The sequence below is a fragment of the Mastomys coucha genome, unplaced genomic scaffold (genome assembly GCF_008632895.1).
Source record: "Mastomys coucha isolate ucsf_1 unplaced genomic scaffold, UCSF_Mcou_1 pScaffold7, whole genome shotgun sequence".
Taxonomy (NCBI): Eukaryota; Metazoa; Chordata; class Mammalia; order Rodentia; family Muridae; genus Mastomys; species Mastomys coucha.
In genome coordinates, this window is record NW_022196913.1 from 63,325,848 (window position 1) to 63,347,001 (window position 21,154).

Below are 21,154 nucleotides of genomic sequence, written 5' to 3' on the forward strand. Positions count from 1 at the left end.
CAGAGTGAGTTCCAGGACAGCCAGGGCTACACAGAGAAACCCTGTCTCGAAAAACAAAACAAAAAAATCATTTATTTGTTTATTATTTTATTTTAGGTGTGGGTGCTTCACCTACACACACACACATATTATACACACACACATACACAGACACACACACACACACACACACACACACACACTAACACATATATATCTGCAGTTCCCATGGAGGCCAGAAGAGGGCACCAGATCCATGGAACCAGAGGTGCTCCCAACCAAATGGTTCCTCTGCATGAGCAGCCAGTGCTCTTAACCTCTGAGTCATCTCTTTAACCCCTAAGGAACAATTATAAAACGACAAATCTGTGAGCACAGGAGCTCCTTCACCTTAGTTGCGCATTGGGAAATCTTGGGTTTGCCTCTGGAGCCATCCATACTATAGTCTGGAAGACTAGTGGAAGAGACATAGGCATCCAGGAGCAGAGGCCCCAGCCCTGTGCTCACTAAAATTGTGATCATTTAGATTCTTAAACAGGAAGGGAACGGCTTGGACTCCACTCCATGAGCTATCGGGACAGCAGCTGAAGTGGCCCCGCCTCCCCAGCTCCACTTTGACTTCAGCAGGCTTTTTGAATAGAACTGCTTAGGGATTAACAGCTAGCCAGGCCTTAGTAGACTGTACCCTCACCAGCAGCTTTGGCTTCCAGCTCCCAAGTACAATATGTAGTAAAGATAGAAATCTCAGGGAACGCTGCTATCTCTGGTCAAAAGAATGGGATCCAGGGGCCAGAGGGATGGCTCAGTGGTTAAGAACAATGGCTGTTCTGGCAGAGAACTGGGTTCAGTTCCCAGCATCCATATGGCACCTCATAACCATCTATAACTCCAGTTCCAAGGGATCTGATGCCCTCTTCTGGATTCCATCAGCACCAGGCAGGAATATGTGCACAGACATACAAGAAGGCAAACATTCACACACATTAAATTAAACTGAATTAAAATACATTATAAACAAGGAATCCAGCCTTGGTGAAGAACCAACATGCCAACCTGCCCTAAAGATGAGAATGTCCTATACTAACTATGGTCCTCTCTCATCAAAGCTAATCCAACCGCCTCAGCTGGAACACCTTGCCCAACAGTCCAATGGTGTATTTGAAAAGTGTGCTGATTTATGACTGTGTTTGCTTTGCTACTCTAAAAACTTCACGAAACTGTTACAGAGTTTGGGGTACCCTAAATCTCTGCTCCTAGGCTGTGGCCACTTATATTTGGCTCCAGAATAAACCTCCTCTTCCCTTTTGGTGAGAGCTAGTTTGCTTGCTTGTGCTTGTCTTTCCATCCATCTGAGCTACTCCAAATGCCACTGCCATGGGAAACAAATACAAACAAGTGCTGGAGAGTGTGGTAACGCTAAGAAGCCAAACAAACGTACCCAAGCCCCGTGCTGTTCCAGTTTGACCGGAGGGGCATTACCTGGGAGACGAGCTTCCAGGCACAGCTGTGAAGGTGATGTTGACCTGGTTAGCTGAGGTGGGAAGGCCCACAGTAAGAGAGAGCAACGAGGCTCCCTGAACTACAGGAGAGGAAGACGTGAGCCCCAGACCAGCATTCAAACTCCCGATGGCGGGTGCCACGTGATCACGTGACCATGTGCTTCAAGCCTTGGTGTCCCGGGCGTCCCAGGGTTAAGTCCTTTCTTCCCTAAACCGCCGGGTTTTTGTTGTTGTTTTGTTTGTTTTGAAACAGAGTCTCTATATAGCTCTGACTGTCCTAGAACTGAACGTGTAGAGCAGGCTGGCTTTGAACTCAGCCTCCACCGCCCTGTTGGGATTAAAGGCGTGTGCCACCAACAGGCCTAAATGCTTTTGTCAGAGTATTCTATCATAGTGAAAAGGAATTAGTGTTAAAGACATATTGCGACTCTTGAAAAAACAAACAAACAAACAAACCACAAGCAACCAACTTGCAGAACTGAGGCATGTGGTTGCTTTTTTTGGTGAGGATGGGGAAGTCAGTCGCTCTTGTGAACCCAAAAGGAACTCCAGACTGACCGACGAGGGCAAGGTCAGACGTGATGGCTGTGGCCATGCACATGTGTGGGCGGTAGTGTGGTAGTGTGGTTTCCAGTAACTGGAAGTGGTTAACGACCAAGGGCAGACTCTGGCCAGGGCCCTTTAAGCCTTTGACCTTTCTCTTGACCGAGGAGGAACCGTAGTCTCTCCACACATTCTCCGACAGGAAGAGACGCAATAATCAACCACTGGCATGACTTCTGAGAGCTGACAGCGCAGAAGAGGTCGACTCCTGAACTCTTCAGAGCAGTTAGAGAGCTCACGTACCCTTTCACTGCCCCCTAGAGGTGGAGAGAAAGCTTCTCCGCTCAGAGCTGACTTAGAGCCTCGAACGTGCTGGAAGGCAGCCATGGTCCCCTTGGCCAGAGGAGGAGCCTGACTTAAGTAACTGCGGGTTAGCAAATCCTCCTACCCTTTCCTGCTTTTTTGCAACGTCCACACCTCTGACTGGGCCGGAACCTCTCCCTGTTACCTCATTCTTTCTCAGAAGGCCCACTCTCCTCTGGAGAAACTGAAGCTAGTTATGGAGTGAAATCTGTCCTCACTGAGTTCCCTGATGTCAAGCGTCTTGCCTTGTTCTTTCTGGGGAAAAAAATATCCATCTTCTCCACTGACTGCTTCTTAGCTGTCCGTCGCCTGGATGAGGCTGGAGGCTAAAGCTGTACGGACACAGAATCCCCATCCACTCACTGTGTAGACCACCAAGTTGCCTTTCTTTCTCTTTCTTTTTCTCTTCCTCCTTTCCTTCCTTCCTTCCTTCCTTCCTTCCTTCCTTCCTTCCTTCCTTTCCTTCTTTCTCTTTCTTTCTTTCTTTCTTTCTTTCTTTCTTTCTTTCTTTCTTTCTAATATAGGACAATTATAAAAGATGATAACCAAGATTTAGACAATAGAATAGGGTAGGTGTAAATTAAGAGGCATTCCACTTCAACAAGGAAAAGCGAAACATAACTCACTGATCACTATTGTTACCTTAAAATTGGCAAATGTGTATTGGTCATATTGATTAGGGAGCAACAAGAGGTTTTAATTTTCAGAAATCAAAGATTTGTCGCAGTGCCTGTGCTACTGTTCTCTGTAACGTCCAGTACAGGACTAGAATTTCAAACCCAAATAAATCTCCGCACAGAAACTCACACATGAATGCTGTATTAATATCCTAAGCAACATAGAATTTTTTATACATAAGATACCACTTTGGACGAAGAGGAGACACGCGAGGTGAATGTATTGCATTTCAGTTATGTCAAAAGCACACACAAATATTTTATCTCTGTTCGCTGATGAATACATGACCCCCCTTCCAATTATCTTAAAACTTGCTGTTGCTATTGCCAGATAATGCATTAAATAACTCCCATTAGCAAATGATTTGCAACTTTTACTATATGTTAAGGATGTATTTAGTTCTCTTTCATTTAACTAGTGTATAAATGAGTCATTTTATCTACAGATTCACGTGCCCATGTTAACATGCTGCTTTAGCTTCAAGAATTAAAATTAGGGCTGGAAATGGCTTAGCAGTTAAGAGCACTTACTGTTCATGCAGAGGGACCTAAGCCAGGCCCTAGGACCCACATGATGTCTCACAGGTGTCTGTAACATCGGTCCCAGCCTTTTTCTAGGTTCCTCAGGTACTACACACACCTGGTACACATACATGCAGGCAAAAACACTCATGCATGCAAAATAAAAATAGATTTAAAAAACTTAAAAAGTTATTTTTGGAGAGGGATATGAGATTGGTTTGTAAATAACCATCTTATATTCTAAATCTGTAAAAATCTATCATGTTGTTAGAACATACTGAGATGAAGTAAGGCCTACAGTTTTCCAAGTTGATATATTGAGAACACAGAACCATAATTCTATGATAAATCAGTTTTGTTAAAAGCAAACAAGTGAGCCTTTTGGTTCACGTGTACATAATGTAGACTTCACACATTAATACAACTTAATTGCTTGGCATGGTGGCACATGACTTTTAATGCCAGGACTCAGGAAGCAGAAACAGGTAGAGGCCAGCTGAATCTACATAGTGAGTTCTAGGATAGCCTGAGCTGCATAAATCAACCAACCAACCAACCAACCAATCAAAACCACAAAAAAAAAAAAAAAAAAAAAAAAAAAAAAAAAAAAAAAAAAAAAAAAAGTAAACCAAGAAACCAACCAAAAACCAAAACCAAAACCAAATGACAACAAACATTAGATACAAGCGGTGGCAGAGAGAGTCAGTGGTTCAGAGCACTTGCTGTTCTTGCAAAGGACCCAACTTCCATCCCAAGCATTCACACAGTGGCTCACAACCACCCGTAATTCAAGCTCTAGGAGGCCCGATGCCCTCTTCTGGTCTCTGTGGGCACCTGTGCTTATGTGGCATAGGCTCACACAAACACACATAATACATGGGAATAAAAATTTAAAACATAGCTAGCCCTGGTGGCGCACATTTTTAATCCTAGTACTCAGGAGGCAGAAACAGGTGCCTTCGTAGGCCATTCAGGTCTGTATAATGAGTTCCAGGTCAGTCAGGGCTATATGGTGAGACCTTGTCTTGAAAAATTAAAAAGTAAGTATAAAAGAACCTGTGTTTGCCTTAGCAGTTGTCGTAGTAAGAGCTACTGCTGCTGTGCTGAGACACCATACCCGAAGACAAGTTAGGGAGGAGAGATTCGTTTGGCTTGCACTTCCACATCAGGACAAGAATTCAAGCAGGGCAGGAACCTGAGGTCAGTGGCTGACACAGAGGCCATGGAGGGCTGCTGCTTACTGGCTTGCTCTCTGTGGTTTGCTCAACCTGCTTTTTCATGGAACCCAGAACCACCAGCCCAGGTGTGGCCCCACTCACAATAGGCTAGGCTTTGTCCCACCAATCACTAATTAAGAAAATGCTCTACAGCTCAGTCTTATGGAGGCGGTTTCTCAACTGGGGCTCCCTCCTCTAGAATGACTCTTGCTTGTGTCAAGTTGACATAGACTAGCCAGCAAGGCAGGGTTACCAAGAAAAGTGGCATTGTGTGGCAAAGTGTTGCCACTGAACACCTTCCCTCGTAGATTCATTGTTATTCTATAAAGTCTGATGTTACAGAAAGACACCAATACCTTAGCCTGTTTCTTACATTGCTCATGACAACCCTCCCCTGCCTCCTCCTCTCAAGTGCTGAGACAACAGTAGGCATTGCCGCACCTGGCTCTCCCATTCTTTTAAGAGTGGTTGACGTTTGTGCCCATAATTTGTGTTGGGCTGTATATGATGATTCCTGCCTGTTTCTAATCTCCGGTGTGATTTAGCCTGGCCTGTTTGATGTGAAGGAAGATATTCCCAGGAGAACTTCTAAGATGCATTCTGAAGGGAGAGGACCAGAGAAGTCTATAAGCACCAAGCCCCTGATTCTGAGAGCAAGTGTGTGGCCAGGCCTCTTTTTCTCCAGGCAAGCCACGGTGTGGTTCTCCTTGTGTACGTAATTGCTGAACCTCTTTTCCATGGTCTGAATATGTGCCCCAGCTTTGCTGTAGTCTGAATGTGTGCCTCAGAGTTCATGTGCTAGAGACTTAATCATCAAGGCAAAGTGTTGAGAGCTGGGACCTGTAGGAGATAATCAGGGCTCCAGTGATAAATGGATTATGTCCTCATTTATTGCCAGAGTGGGTTCCTTACTAAGACAGTGGTTTGGTAGTTATTATGTTTGCTCTCTGTCGCTGTGATAAAACACTGAAAGCAACTTGGGGAGGAAAGGGTTTATTTGGCTTATATGTCCTGATTGCAGTTCATCATGGAGGGAGGCGCAAGCAGAATTTCAAGGCAAGAACTGATGCAGAGACCACAGGTCAATGCTCAGCTTACTTTCTGTTTTTGTTTTTGTTTTTTGTTTTTTTTTTTCGAGACAGGGTTTCTCTGTGTAGCCCTGGCTGTCCTGGAACTCACTCTGTAGACCAGGCTGGCCTTGAACTCAGAAATCTGCCTGCCTCTCAGCTTACTTTCTTATTCCACCTGCCCAGGGATGGCACTGCCTACAACTGCACTGGGTCCTCTGGCGTCAATCATTAGTCAAGGTAAACGTCCCACAGACTTGCCTTCAGGCACTCTAACTCCTCAGTGAAGAGTCTCTCCTCCCAGGTGACTCTCATCTGGTATCAAGTGGACAAAACCTGACAAACACAATTGTGACTCTGTGGGGCGCTCTCTTCCCCCCTACCCCCCAACCATGGCACGGATTTCCCAGCCTGCAGAACTGTGAGGAGTTTATTTCTTTTGGTCCTCTCTCTGTTACTTTATTATTTTAACCTAATCTCTGTTGTTTTGGTATAGCAGGAAATAGGTCTACAGCCTTCCTCCTGTACGCCTTCGGGATTCGCGCTGTTATTAATTCTTTTTATCCTGAGGCCAAGAATTCACAGGTAGCTCCTTTCCTCGCCGAAGAAGCCAGCCTTTCCTTTGAGCTTACTGCTTTCCTATTTCCTTGTCTTAGATTTACTCCCTACACTCCTGAGTTTCAATGTTTTCTGTGTCCCTAAACCCAGCTTTTGTTACACATGGCCCGGGCCCTCTTTAAAATGGCCTTGCCCATTCCCCAGTCCACCCCAGGGCTATCACAGTTGAGAATTTCCTCCCGGCCTCTGACTGTCCTCTTCCCCTTGCTGTGCTGCCAGGGCCCTTTCTCCTCAGCCCTGAATGTTCCAGAAGTGTCCCGAGTTCCCTCCTAAGCATACCCATTCATCCCTCCAACAACTAGTAACTGTGCACCCGTGGGACAGGCACCTATGGATAGGTGAAGGAATGGCGTATATGGTTCCTAGGGCCAGGGGGTTCTGGCACCATAAATTAGATATTTGATTGCTTAATTATAGATGCTATGACAACTATGAGACACTCAAGGAGCCTGTTCACTTCTTCTTCCTCCTCTTCCTCGTGCTGGGGTCAAACGGAGGGCATTGTACTTGTGATGGAAGTGCCGTGCCAGTGAGCTATACACCCCCAACCTCAAGGTGCCGTGTTATAGGCTACTTTGAATGAACTTGGATGTATCTGTAATTTCAAAAACATAACTTGTTTATCACGTGAAACACGCACCAGCAAATCACCAGATGTCGGGGGGAGAGAAAGTAAACGAGGACTTCTGAATGACTACAGGTAAATTTTTCTTGTTTAAAATCATCCTTTCGGTCTGCCATAGCCAGTCATGGAGAGGAGTCTTTTCCTTTGAAGGCTCCTGATCATGTTTGAGTTTAGGAATGCTTATATGTTGTCTAATTCTGTCTTTCTTTTCCTTCCTTCCTTTCTCTCTCCTTCTCTTTTCTTTCTTCCTTCCTTCCTTTCTTTCTTTCTTTCTTTCTTTCTTTCTTTCTTTCTTTCTTTTTTTCTCTCCTTCTTTTGAAACAGAGTCTTATACCATAGCCCAGGGTTTTGACCTTCCTGGCAGTAGAGAAGATATTTTAAAGAGAGACACTTTTGGGACTGGTGAGATGGCTCAGCGGGTAAGAGCACTGACTGCTCTTCCAAAGGTCCTAAATCCCAGCAACCACATGGTGGCTCACAACCACCTGTAATGAGATCTGACGCCCTCTTCTGGTGTGTGTCTGAAGACAGCTACAGTGTACTTATTTATAATAATAAATAAATCTTTGGGCTGGAGCGAGCGGGGCCGACCTGAGCGAGCAGAGATCCTAAAAAAATGTCAATTCCCAACAACCAGATGAAGGCTCACAACTATCTGTACAGCTACAGTGTGTACTCATATACATAAAATAAATAAATAAATCTTTTTTAAAAAAGAGAGAAACACTTTTGCTATCAGACTACCAAATAGAATTTAAAATATTCCATGAATCTCATGCTGGGGTCAGGAAAGACCCACACTAGCCCGAGCCAGAAGAGATTTCACACAGTTCTAAGAGTAGATCATCATGCTTGACTGAAGTAGACACAGGGAAGGTCAAGGGTGAGTGATGGGAGGGTCCATGTCTTGGCCAGGAATGCTTAATTACACAACCTCCAACCTCCTCGTTTATACCTACACCTATATGGATGGCCTTGAAGATGACCTCTTCCCTCCTCTTTTCAATAAGTCTCCTTTCTCTGCTTGTCACCCTTTATCTTTGACTGGGGCACTGGGGACAGGTGGCTGAATCTAGCTGGTTGCCTGGCAGAGTTCAGGCTAGACCCTAAAAATCTCCTGTAACAGGATGGGCCAGGAACAAGACGCTTCCCCCATCTCTGCCTCCCAGGTGCTGGAGGCCCCAGGTATGCATTGCCTGTGCAGTGCCTCAATGATCCGCCCCCGTGAGAGATAGGGATACGATGGGTACAGGTGGTGCCTAGGGACAGTGGCAGTCATCACTAAGGCCTGTAACTTTCTCTTGAAACAGTCATAAACCATGCAAACTACGTTAATCACAGCAAACTAGTTAATCATAAACTATGCTTCTGTGATTAACATACGATTATCACAATTTGGTTTGAGGCCAGATTTGTCTATGTAGTGAGTTCAAGACCTACCGAGAGTTTCTTTGTCTGTCTGTCTGTCTGTCCTTCTGTCTTCAGTCTGTCTCTCTCCTCTCTCCCTATCCTCCTCCCCTCCTCTTTCAAAAACAAATAACAAACACGCACGTCAGAAGTAGAGGCCTACCTGCACTGTTTATTCAGTGACACTGAGCTCAGGTTACATTTGGGGCATCTGGGGTGCAGTTCCTTTGTGGGAGGTTTCTAAATTAACTTAGCCATCAAGTACTTACACATCAAAGGGCTTCAGATTAAATAGATAAGGACTAAACAGAAACACACGCAATACACTTACATACCAGAAAAATTCTGAGAACATACCAGAAAAAAACATTTACCTAAATAATAAGGAGGTGGAAAGGAGTGTGCCATAGTTTGCTTCAGATGTCAACTCTGAATGACACACCTGGGAAAAGGGAACGTCAACAAAGAAAATGCCTTGCAAACATGGCCACACATTGCAAATTTTCAGTCAGGGCTCCCTCTCCCTGAGTAGTGCCAGCTCCTCAGGAGGCTGGGGCGGAGGATTTTACATTCAAGGCCTGCACTGTTACCTACCTCATTAAGATCTGGTTTCACCTAAAAAGGGAAAAGGCTAAGGACAGGTCTTAGTGGCAGAGCGTTTGTGTGAGCCCGGCCCTGGAAGCTCAATATTTCCGGGAATCTCATAGGGGAGCCTGGGGTGGCGTCTTCCCGGCCTCACATCCGCGGACCCCAGAGTTTGATACAAGAGGCGCCGTGACTTCACACTAGACTTCAGACTTGCTTTGTTCTGAACCAAGTAGTGTGAGATCCACTCACTGCCTGGGAGCGCCGAGGCCAGGGGCGGGGCCTCCATTGCCCCAGGGGCTCTAGCTTTGGAGTTTCTCCACGGGAACTCCGGACATTCATTCACCCATTTTTAAAAACTTTTTACAATTACTTTATTAATTTTACGTTGTGTATGAGTATTTTTGCCTGCATGTATGTGCACCATATGTGTTCCTGGTGTCTGCAGAGGTCAGAAGAGGGCATCAGATTCTCTGGAAACGGACTGATGGGTGTGAGCTACCAACTGTGTGCTGAAAACTGAATACACATCTCCTGTAAGAGCAACAAAGTGCTCTTAAGTCACTGAGCCGTTTCTTCAGCCCTCACCTAATTTATTTTTAAGAATTTATTTTTGATTGCGTGTGTGTGTGTGTGTGTGTGTGTGTGTGTGTGTGTGCATGTGTGTCTGCTTGTGGGGATGTGCCTAACAGTATGGGGTATCATCAGAGGCCAGTGGCATTGGCTATCCTGGGACTGGGGGTTAGCGTGGCCCTCCCTGGTCCTCTTCCTCTGGAGGTTCCTGCTCTTAACTGCTGAGACGTCTTTTGGATGAGAATCTAGTGGAGAAGTTAGAAAACTTGTCTGAGCGGTGTGTCTGTGCGTGTACATGTGCGTGTGTGTGTGTATCTGTGTATGTGTGTGCACACTTATATGTCTGTGTACATGTGTATACTATGTGCGTGTTGGTGTGTGTGTATCCGTGCACGTGTGTATGTGTGCGCACACGTACTTGTGTGTGTGTGTGTGTAGGGTGCAGATTCACATATCCTGACTCAAGTCTGCCTGCATAACCTCTGCTTTCTCCACCTTACCTAGACTGTGGTTTTTCTCTTTCCCATCTGGGGTGCCTCCTGTCCCAGGAGTTTATCACTGTCTTCCCATTGGCTCGAGGCCACTTGTCACATCCAGCCAAGGTCTCTGCCACACTGAGTACAGTCAGTACCTGGAGTGTTTCCTGCCCTCCCGGGCTGCCCTGGCTTGGCTTTCCTGCCCTCCCGGGGCTGCCCTGGCTTTGCTCTCCCATGTCTTCCTTCCTCCTCCCTAACCTGAGGGCTCGTGCTTTGCTGCGGAATGAGGAAGTGGCCACGTGGGCCAAGAGGAAGTGGAGCCTTCGGTGGCTCCAGAGACGGAGGTGATCCTGTCTGTCTCTCTGTTCTTCCCTGCTGGATCTGTTACAGTGCACCAAAGCGCCCACTCCTTCGCCCTCCTTTGCTTTACCTATACAGACCGGGGACTTGGTGAGACAGCTTTTCCCTTTAAAGTTCCGGGCCCTACCAACAGGGCTGGGGTTCCCTAACTTCCTCTTTTCAAGGGTTCCTGACACAATAGGATCTGATGGTAACTCTGAGTTTGCTTAGTTTAATTACAAATGTTTAAGCTGGGTGTGGTGGTGCATGCTTTTAAGTCTCGCAGGGGGTGGGGATGGGGAGCAGCTGGGAAACAGAGCTCAGATGGATCTCCTGGTTCAAGGCCAGCCTGGTCTACAGAGGTAGTTCTAGGATAGCCAGGCCACACAGAGAGAAAAGTTGTAAAGCTCACAAAACTCTAAGATGATAAAACTGAAAGGGAAAACTGGGGGGCTACTGGGTCACAACTTCACAGCTTCTGTGGCTTTGCTATTTTCCCAAAGATGGGGAGTTAAAGCTGACACGCAACTTAAGGCCCGCAATGCCATGGATTTGCCTGTCTTGGCCCCTTTGGGGGCTGTGCCTGACACTTTGTCGTGGCATAAAAAGCTCACCTCACATTAGCAAGCTGCTTTCTGATCATACTTCATGGAGAATTCACACCATTACTTTAGGTCTAACTATCATCGGGCTTGCTAGTTTACTCTAGAATGGTCTTGAGTGCACAGAATACAGAAACTCAAGTTTAATTGTTTCACTGAATTTTAGAATTGTGGGGTCAGGAGCCTGTAGGGAGCAGCTGCCCTGAGATGGATTAGGTTGTACTCCTGTCTACCTCCCTTTTCTCCCCTGTCCAGCTCCAGTTTCGTGCCCCTCTTTCCTTCCCATTCTCTCTCATAAAATACAGCATAGACAATAGCCTGGGCACCGACATCTTGCGCTCAGTGTTTTCCTTCTGTCTAGCCTGGGATAGTTGCTTAGTATAGTTTGTGGATGGGATGAAAGAATTAAAGTGGGGCTGGAGAGATGGCTCAGTGGGTAAGAGCACTGACTGCTCTTCCAGAGGTCATGAGTTCAAATCCCAGCAACCACATGGTGGCTCACAACCATCCGTAATGAGATCTGATGCCCTCAGGTGTTTGAAGACAGCTACAGTGTACTTATATACAATAAATAAATAAATAAATAAATTTTTGGGCTGGAGTGAGCAGGGCCAGAGTGAGAAGAAAAGAGTGTCTGAAGACAGCTACAGTATACTTATTTATAATAAATAAATAAATCTTAAAATAACAATTAAAGTGTATATAAAATGTTCACTTGGCATAAGTGAAAAGTGACTCTGATTTCCCAGGCAAGGCAAGGGCCCCTCCTATGCCAGGAATAGATTTTACACACACCGAGTGGTACTAATTTGTCATTGTTTGATGACAGTCAAACAGTGGCCTTCTGTTTGTGGCTCCCAGTCTATTGGCTGGCAAGGGTCAGGGCTCAATAACTTCTGCAGAATTTGTAGCTCACACTTTAAGCTACATTGCTTAAACAGCATTGGCTCTCGGAAGCAAAGTAAAACAAAAACAAAGGTTTGAGGGCTGGAGAGTGGCTCAGTAAGAGCAAGAACGGTTCTTGGTAGAGACTTGCAGTCTCCTTCCTAGTGTCCATGGGGTGGGCCAGTCTGCCTCCATCTTAAAGCGAAAAGCCAATTTTGTTATGAGGCCAGAATAAGTTCTTTTCTGTTTGCTGCACAATTCAAGTTCAAGGCACTTTAATTGTTTCTGGAATTTGACATGCTCCCTGCCCCGAGGTGTTTGCCTCCCACCTTGAATGTATTCTATCCTGCTAAGAGCTTCTGCCAGGGAGTCTTGAGATATCTTGAGACATTCTGACAAGATGATCTGTCTGCTGTGTGCTTCTGTACAGTCGGCTTGCCAAGTCCTTGTGTCACCAAATTCCTTTAAAAAAAAAAACTCCAGTTTGCATTTCTTCTTTCCCTATAAAAAGAGACTCTTTCAAATCTTGCCTTTGAGAGAGTCAGTCAAGACACAGGACAGTCTTGTGAATATATTCTCTCAGCCACGAAGAAAAGCTGGCAGCCAAGCAGACACCGAGGGTGCTCTCCCAGAAAACTGACACTACTGAATCTGTCTTTAAGCTTTTTAATGGCTCCTGGGAATGAATTGTCCAAAAAGAACTTTAAAAGATAGGTGTGTATATGTGTGTGTGTGTGTGTGTGTGTGTGTGTGTGTGAGAGAGAGAGAGAGAGAGAGAGAGAGAGAGAGAGAGAGAGAGAGAGACCCACTCCTTCCCCCTTCCCTACTTTTTGAACTGAAACCAGGGCTTTAGGAGTGAGAGCCAGGCAAATGCTCTTCCCAGTCCACAGGCTTCGAAGAGCTTTGGAAATCCTGGGACTATCATACATTGCTAGTGACCAAGAAAATGGATTACAAGGAAATAATTTAGTCAAGTTACAAAACAACCAATAAGGACAGAATGTTCAGGAGGAAAACAACCAATAACAACAGAATGTTCAGGAGGCCCAAACAAGTTCATTGCAGCTTCAAAGCCTGCCAGAGCTACAAGGGAAGCCCGTCTCAAAGACAAAAACAAAATAAACAAAACCCTAATTACGAGGAATTAATTTTTAGAAACAGCCACATTATATTTTAGAAAGCTCAATCTTAAATAAAAAATTGTGAGACACAAATGGATGTGATAGCTCCGAGCAAAAAATCAGTGGGCAGAAACTCCCAGGAGGACTTGATGTCAGACTTAGTCGGCAAACACATTATAGTAACTATTTTAAATATGTTCAGGAAGCTAAAGAAAATCAAGCTTTTTTTTTTCTTTTTCCTTTTTTCGAGACAGGGTTTCTTTGTTTAGCCTTGGCTGTCCTGGAACTCACTCTGTAGACCAGGCTGGCTTTGAACTCAGAAATCCACCTGCTTCTGCCTCCCAAGTGCTGGGATTAAAGGTGAAAATCAAGCTTTTAAAAAGCCTGGAATCTCTACTAGAATAACATTCCAACTAGAGAATATTGATTGATAGAGAAGTTCAGTGGGCTGAGGGTATAGCTCAGGTGGTAGAGAATTTTCTCAGCAGGCCTCAAGCCTTGGGTTCCAGTTCCAACATCTCATAAACTGGGTGTGACAACACACCAGAGATTCCACCATGGGGCAGGATTCAGGGACAGGGCTGAGACAGGAAGTTCAAGGCCACCCTCAGCTGCATAGCAAATTCAAAGCCAGCTTGGGCTACATGAGACCTTGTTTCAAAAAGGGGGGGTGGGGGGAGGCAACTATCTAAAAATTTATGGCTGGCCATGATGACACATGCCTTTAGTTCCAGCATTTGAAGTGAGAGGCAGGTAGGTTTCTGAGTTCAAGGCCAGCCTAATTCAGATCATGAGTTTCAGACAAGTCAGGGCTACAGAGTGACACCCTGTCTGTTCTGGCTAGATTTATGTTAACTTGCCACGAGCTAGAGCCACTGGAGAGGAAAGGGTCTCCATTGAGAGAATGCCTCCAAAATGTCAGGCTTTGGTAAGCCTGTCGGACATTTCCTTAATTAGTGATTGATTGATGGGGGAGGGCCCAGCCCATTGTGGATAGTACTATCTCTAGGCTGGTGGTCCTGTGCTCTATAAGAAAGCGGGCTGAGCGAGTCATGAGGAACAAGCCAGTGATCGGTCCCCCTCCATGGCCTCTGCACCAGCTCCTGACTCCAGGTTCCTGCGTAGGCTGGGTTCCTGTCCTGATTTCCTTCGATGATGAACAGTGATGTGTAAGCCAGATAAAGTTTTCCTCCTCAACTTGTTCTCGGCCATGATGCTTTCATCAGAGCAATAAGTAACCCTAAGTAAGACACTGTTTCTAAAATAAATTAAAAACAAATACATACAACGTATAAGACAAAGATAAAGTAGTGGCTAGAAGGAGATTCAGAGTTGCTTGCATCATAAGGAAAAAGACCTTAAATCATGGGCTGGCGAGATGGCTCAGCAATTAAAAGCATTCATTGTCTGCTCTTCTAGAGGATCAGGTTTGACTCCCAGCACCCACATGGCAACTCCAGTTTGAGGGGGTTTGACACTATCTTCTTATTGGCCTTGGAGGACAGCAGGTGTACAGGCATACATGCAAGCATACACATAAGATAAAATAAGTCATAGAAAGATCTTTAATCAATGACCTAACCTTTCACAGAAAGAAGCTAGGAAAAGGACAGCAATCTGAATTGGATGGACGAAGGATGGATGAAGGAGGCTAAGGGACGGAGTCTGCCGGTGATGGCTTATGCTTTCTAACACACACAAGGTCCTGGGTGTCACACAAGCAGAGAAATCCAAGAGCAGAATGAAGACCTGTGAGACAGAAGCTAGAACAACAGAACCAATGCAACCAAACAGTGATATCTTAAAAAAGAGCAAAATCGGCAGCTGTTTAGCAAAGTAAATAAAAAGAAGAAAAGAGCTAGACTTAGAAATGCAAGCGTGGGGGTGTCAGTAGAACATAGAAACATTGTGTTGAGGGAAGTGGTGACCAATGGATCGGTGTGGACAACCTGCCCCGTGCTCTCTGCTCAGGGCCTAATCCTTCAGGACTAGGTAATTCAAGTGATTCCAGGCATCACTTCAGGAGTGTTTGAGCCAAGGACTAAGCCCAAGAGCGCTTCCTGAGGGCATCATGGATGGACGTGATTCTAGTTTTAGTCCCATGGGCTCTTTCTTCCCAGATGAAAGTTATCGAAGGCACACTCATTCCCATTTTAGAAAACATTAGAGCAGACACTTAAAAAAAAAAAAAAAACCTTTCTTTACCCAAATTAATTAATAACTTGACAGGAAGATGAGAGAGGACAGGTTGACATGTTGTAGTGGCAGGGAGGAGGTGGGGGAGGGGGTGCCAGGTTTGGATATGATCAAGAGACATTATGTGTATGTATGAAACTGTCAAAGATTAAATACAAATATTAATAAACTGTCCCTTACTGGAAGTCACTGGGCAGAAGCAGGAGAATCCCTGAGTTCTGGGCCAGTCTGGTCTACAAATTGAGTTCCAGAAGGACAGCCAGGGCTACACAGAGAAACCCTTATCTAGAAAAATAAAGAAACAAACAAACAAACAAAACAGAAAACCCAACCAACCAAACAACAAAAGCAAGTGACCATCCTGCATTTTACATATTTTTATTCATGTGTGAAAGGCGAAAAGCAGCGCCAGTCAAGCTTGACCTGAGCTTTGAGAATCCCCGAGTAGCCCTAGTGTGACCCACTGATGCCCCTTCTCCCCGATCTCTGGGATTCCACCCAACCGTGAACTCATCTACACCTGCTTTCCAGCAGCCCTCATCCCTGGCAGGACTTCTGTGACCTCTCCAGTGTGATCTCTGCTGAGCAGGCTTTCTAAACCTGCCTGGCTGGGTCCCCAGCCCATTCATTGAGTCACTCAGCCCGGTGCTCTGTGTGCAGATTCAAGGGGAATTACCCGACTCTGGTCCTGCTCCAAGCCTTGCCTAAGTGGTTCCCACCCAACTTTGTGTTTGTGTTTTGTCATTGTCTCTGGTACTGGGCATGGAACTCCGGCCCTTATGTGTGTCAGGCAAGCCTTCAACCACTGAGCCATAGGGCAGTCCATGTAGCCCAGGTTGGACTCAAACTCAGTGATTCTCCTTCCTCAGCCTCTGAGTGTGGGGATTATGGACAGGTACAACCATACCTAGCTCAGCTGACTTCAGAGCAATCATGGGGTCTGAGGGTCACCTGTGTAGGACAGAGGACAACTTTCTGGAGTCCCTTTTCTTCTCCCACGGATGGAACTCAGTCACCATCACCAGGCTTGGCAGGAGCCATCTTTCTTGCCCCTCAACTGCACTCTCTGCAGTTAGGGTTAGATCTTTCAACTCACAAAGGGAGGCTGTCTACACTGGCAACTGGCTTGTGTGCTTCTTGCTCACCGCATCTCACTTGAGTGAGTTCAGAGGCTGGTCTACACTGTCTAGGTCTATTGGAAAGAAGATTTGTGTAACACTACAAAATTGCTTAACAAACAACAACCACAACAAAACTCACAACAACATAAAAAAAAACTGGTCAGTGTGCTGTGTTGATTGATAATTGTAGAACTGTATTGCTCCACACTCACCAGACTGGCTAAACTTACAAAGCCATCTGAAAACTGGTGAAGCTATAGAGGAGAAACAAGAACTCACGCCCTTCTGATGGGTCTAAATGGGCATGAACATGTAGGAAGCCAGTTTGGCATTATTTGTGGATGCTGAAAGTATCTGGTCTCATTGGCAGCTTGTTCAGCATGCATGAAGTCCTACCATTGACCCCATATCGTTTAATCAGGCATGGTGGCCTACATACACCTCATCCCAGCATCCTCAAGTACATGGAGAGTTGGAAGCTAGCCTGGGCTACATGAGACCCTGCCTCAAAACAAAACAAAACTCCAGGGCAGCAACCACAAAAACCATAGCTATATTTCAACGCCCAAGAGATTCCACGGCTAAGCACAACCTAGAGGAAACTGTTTCTGTCATTCCAGAAGGGTGTACGAGTATGCCCAAACCCACAGTGGTTTTAGAAGCTTCAAGAAAATCCCCAACCTGACAACGCCATGCCCATTCACATTAATATGTATGGAACAGAAACCTTGTTGATGCAACTTCGGGGAACTGAACATCACCGCTAAACCCTAGGATCTCGTGGAGGCCAGCACGAGGCCTTCGTCTTCATTCTGCCTAATTCTGTATGTTTGAAGACAAAGGATGCATTTTGTGCTTCTGGCTGTAAGGTTAAAGTAGCATAGATGCTGTATGGGATTCATAGCTGGAGGTTAAGGATAACAGCAAGCAGGACAGGGTTAGCCTGTGATCCGCTGTGTGGGCTGGCGAAGACTGTGGTGTCTGGTCCACTTCTCTGCATTTTTGCTTTGGTTGATGCTGTGTCTCTCTCCCATTCCCGATCCTGCCTGACTCTGCTCAGCTTCCTCTCTGCTTCCTTCTCCCAGTCCTCTATCTTCCTCATTCTTTAAGCCTTGCTGGTGGATCTATACCTTCATGGAGACACTTGGAATCCCACCCAACAGGCCTCAAGCGGAACTCCTTCCTTGCCCTGTGCCAGCCTTTCTCTTGGATGTCCTTGCTAAACAAGAGGAGTATCTTCCAAGCTGATGTCCTGGACTAGAACACTCCACTGTCCCTAGCCAAGGCTACTGCACCTCAGGAGCACATACGTGTGCGCTACACATACATACTTCTTTATGGTGTGGTAGATTCACACATTGGATTTTCTCAAGATCCCTGGCATAGAGACCATTCTGATCCTATCTAACAGAGGAAAACCAGAAGTCCAGAGGGAACACCTCTTACACCCTGTCCCCACCCTGACTCTTCACCTTGGAGCAAGCAGCTCACTCCCTGTCTCCACACACACTCATCCTCCAACAAGATCACAAGAAGCATCTGTAATAATCTGGCAACGGAGACTTCCTCTTAAGCGTGGTAGCGGACCACGTTGTGGCGGGGCCACCAGCCTCCTCGCCCTGCACGCCTGCCACACCTCCACTGCAGACACATTCCTCTCTTATGCCCCTAAGCCTATGGAGCCTACTGCCTCTCTTGCTCCACTGACGCCTTCTCTGCTCAGCAGGCAGCCCCACCTGAAGCCTCACCTCACTAAGGTACCCTCATGGCTCCCCAATGGGTTCAGCTCCATCTCCACGCTGATCATCGGTTTCTGTTGTGTCTTCCTGTGGATTACTGCCCTGCTCTGGTTCTTAAGGGCAAACGCTATGGCTGTCTCCTTGAACTGGCCTCCCTTCCCTCTTAGTGCGGGCCATCATAGGGAGGGGGACGCTTAATGATTCTGCCCAATAAATACTGGTCTTCAAAACCCTAGTAAAAACAAGCTTTAGAAAGAGGAGCCCAAACTCTGTTTGTCAGGGATGGTGTCTGTCAGGGATGGTGGTAGACTGCTGGGCTTGGCTTGCCAGCAAAGAAGGCTGAAGCCTGGCAATGTCCTGCTGGGATAGAGCAGCAGGGTTTAAATAAATGGACTGCATATTGCATATTCTCTGTCTGTGCGGCTAGCTGCTGGTGACAAAGACCTCCTCCGATCCCCTTTCCTCCTAAATCACTTCATTTTGACTGTCTCCCACATCAACCTGGGTTCTCTTCTGAGTGGTAGCTGTCTAAGGTGGCCCCCGTCCCCACACACCTCATGCTTATGAGGGGTCAGGCTGTGTCAGTTTTCTTTTTCTCCCCCCACCCCCAGACAGGGTTTCTCTGTGTAGCCTTGGCTGTCCTGGAACTCACTCTGTAGACCAGGCTGGCCTTGAACTCAGAAATCTGCCTGCCTCTGCCTCCTAAGTGCTGGGATTAAAGGCGTGCGCAGCCACCACCACCGGCTGTGTCAGCTTTCAAATTAGCCAGTGTCACATTAGAATGGGTTGAGCTGAAGACATTAAAGAGAAAGCAGCCTCCACCCCCCCCACCCCCCCACCCCGGTCTTGCTAATGAAGCCCACAGATTCCCTGCCGTCCTGCACTCCAGGGATGTCAGAGAGGTCAGCAGAGATGGTTCCGAGACAAGTCTGCACAAACAAACCTCCAGACAATGACCCTTAACTTCCACTAACTCTCCAATCACTTCTAATCACTTTGCATTAATGTATTGGAACTCTAAAGCCCCAGTCTCTTGTCTCTTCTGCTTGCCTCTCCACACTACACAGAAATGGTACTGAACACATGCCCAGGAGTTGACTCCTGCGAACTCCTTGTCTCTTTTTTGTGAGACACCATGCCTGTGAAATTTAAAACACTGGTAGAGATTACATGCTTTCCTCCTTCCTACCAACCTGTCTTTTATCAGTTTAATTTCCTTATACCTATAAACTATGAGATGGGTGCCATTGTGACTAAAGGTGAGTAATGGGGAAGAGAGACCAGGCTCGTGAGGCACTTTTGCCTGCCGCTTCTGTTATCATTTAAAAATGGTGTTCTGCCCATTAAGTGCCCAGGAAACCCCAAGGGTAGCTGAGCCTTCCCTATCCTTTCAAAACTCTTGTGTGTTGGCACACCAAATAAGGATCAACTCAAATCCAGGTTCCTGGCCGGCAGGGTATTACAGCTCAGGGACCCGCCTCCCTCACGGGCCACCTGTGGCACCCAGCCCCGATACTAGCTGTATATTAATCACTTGGCAAGTTTTGATTGAGGATGTGCTTTGCATAAGTAGGCCATCCTGGCTAGGATTCTGGGCTACATTCCACCCGCGCCGAGGAGCCTGCTTTTCCCCTGCCCAGGTCTTGGGGAAGGAACCTGAGGATAAATCCTGAAACTTGCTGTGAGTACAGGAGAGGGAGGCAGCTTGTTTCCGTGGCGAGGAGGGCAGTCCAGATCAAGACTACACTGAAAGAGACTTTTCAGGTTTACCAACCCAGACAAGTCCAAGTCTGAAAACAGAATGGGCTTAAAGCGTACCCATAAAAGAATTAACATTCTTGCTGCAGCTCAGAAAGCCCACGGCTCTCTCTCTCGTTCCTAAGCTTGCCAGATGTGAAGACAAGCAGCAGGTTACTTGGTCCCCCTTAAGCCCTGCTCACCTGAAAGGCTTCGTTGCTCTGGCCCTGGTTGCTGGGGGTTGTTGGCTTCAGCTCCAGGGTCATCTTGCTCTCACTGGGCTCCGAATTCTTTCCCGGGTCTGACCTGGACATCCTCTGCCCGAGAGAGCAAGCACCACTTCTGCTTTGTCAGACGGCCACCTGCTGCTACCTCAGTTTGGAAACCTTTCCAATAACCTTTTAAATGACTTGGGCTGGAACCTGGTTGGGGTGGGGCAGGCCGGGCGGGCAAGAGGGCGGGGTGAGGCCTCTCTTTGAGCACGCCCACCCCCTTCCTCTTTCCAGGGATGCTCAGCATAGATTTCTCATCACAAACGGGAACCCGCCGTTTTCTCTGTAGTCCTTTGCAAAATCGTCTACTTCCTGTGGATGGCGTTGGGGGCTAGGCAGGTGTTGCTGCATATGTGCCAGGCATGTGGAAGGTATGCATGACTTTGTATTCTGCCTGGAGAAACTTGAGATGCGGGGGAAGACAATAAAAGGATGAGAATCAGGCGCAGGTCCTCCTGCAAAGCCTTTTACTGACCCCTGCTTCCACTTTGAGGATCCCCAAACCCCAAGAACAGAATTGCAGAGATGGACCCACCGCATGCGTGGAAGGAGACTGTTCACTCCCTAAGTATACGTCTTAGTATCTCAAATGAACTACGCATTGTATAGCTCCTTCTTCGTCCTTGTTCTCCTCCTCCTTTTCCTTCTTCTTCATCATTATTATGATCATGTAGCTTCTTATGAGTGAAGAACTAGAATTACAAAGTTTAAACTGGGAGATAGTAGACATAAAAATAGGGGAAACCTGCTTCCTACAGGCCGTATGTGGATGATGATTTTATGAATGGTTGCTAAAGTGACCATTGTATTTTTGCCAGTTTCTCAATGAAGCTCGTGGCTTTTATTTTCATTACTAGACTCTGGGTAACACTTACAGACTCATCTGAACCTATCATGTGGGTTCAAATATGGCTTTCCTTGTCTCAAGTCATGGAACGCCGGGCTGTGATGGTGCACCCCTTTAATCCCAGCACTTGGGAGGCAGAGGCCT

At 46.5% G+C, this 21,154-nt stretch overlaps 1 protein-coding gene across 1 annotated transcript in view; it reads right to left on the reverse strand.

Moving 5' to 3' along the window:
* Slc28a3 (solute carrier family 28 member 3) overlaps window positions 1–20,266 on the reverse strand; it is a 53,223-nt gene extending 32,957 nt beyond the window's left edge. Inside the window, exon 1 of the mRNA XM_031358439.1 lies at window positions 20,095–20,266. Within this exon, the coding sequence (XP_031214299.1) occupies window positions 20,095–20,205 (111 nt within the window). The 5' untranslated portion in view covers window positions 20,206–20,266. The remainder of the gene's footprint in view (window positions 1–20,094) is intronic.
* Between the last annotated feature and the right edge of the window lie 888 nt (window positions 20,267–21,154).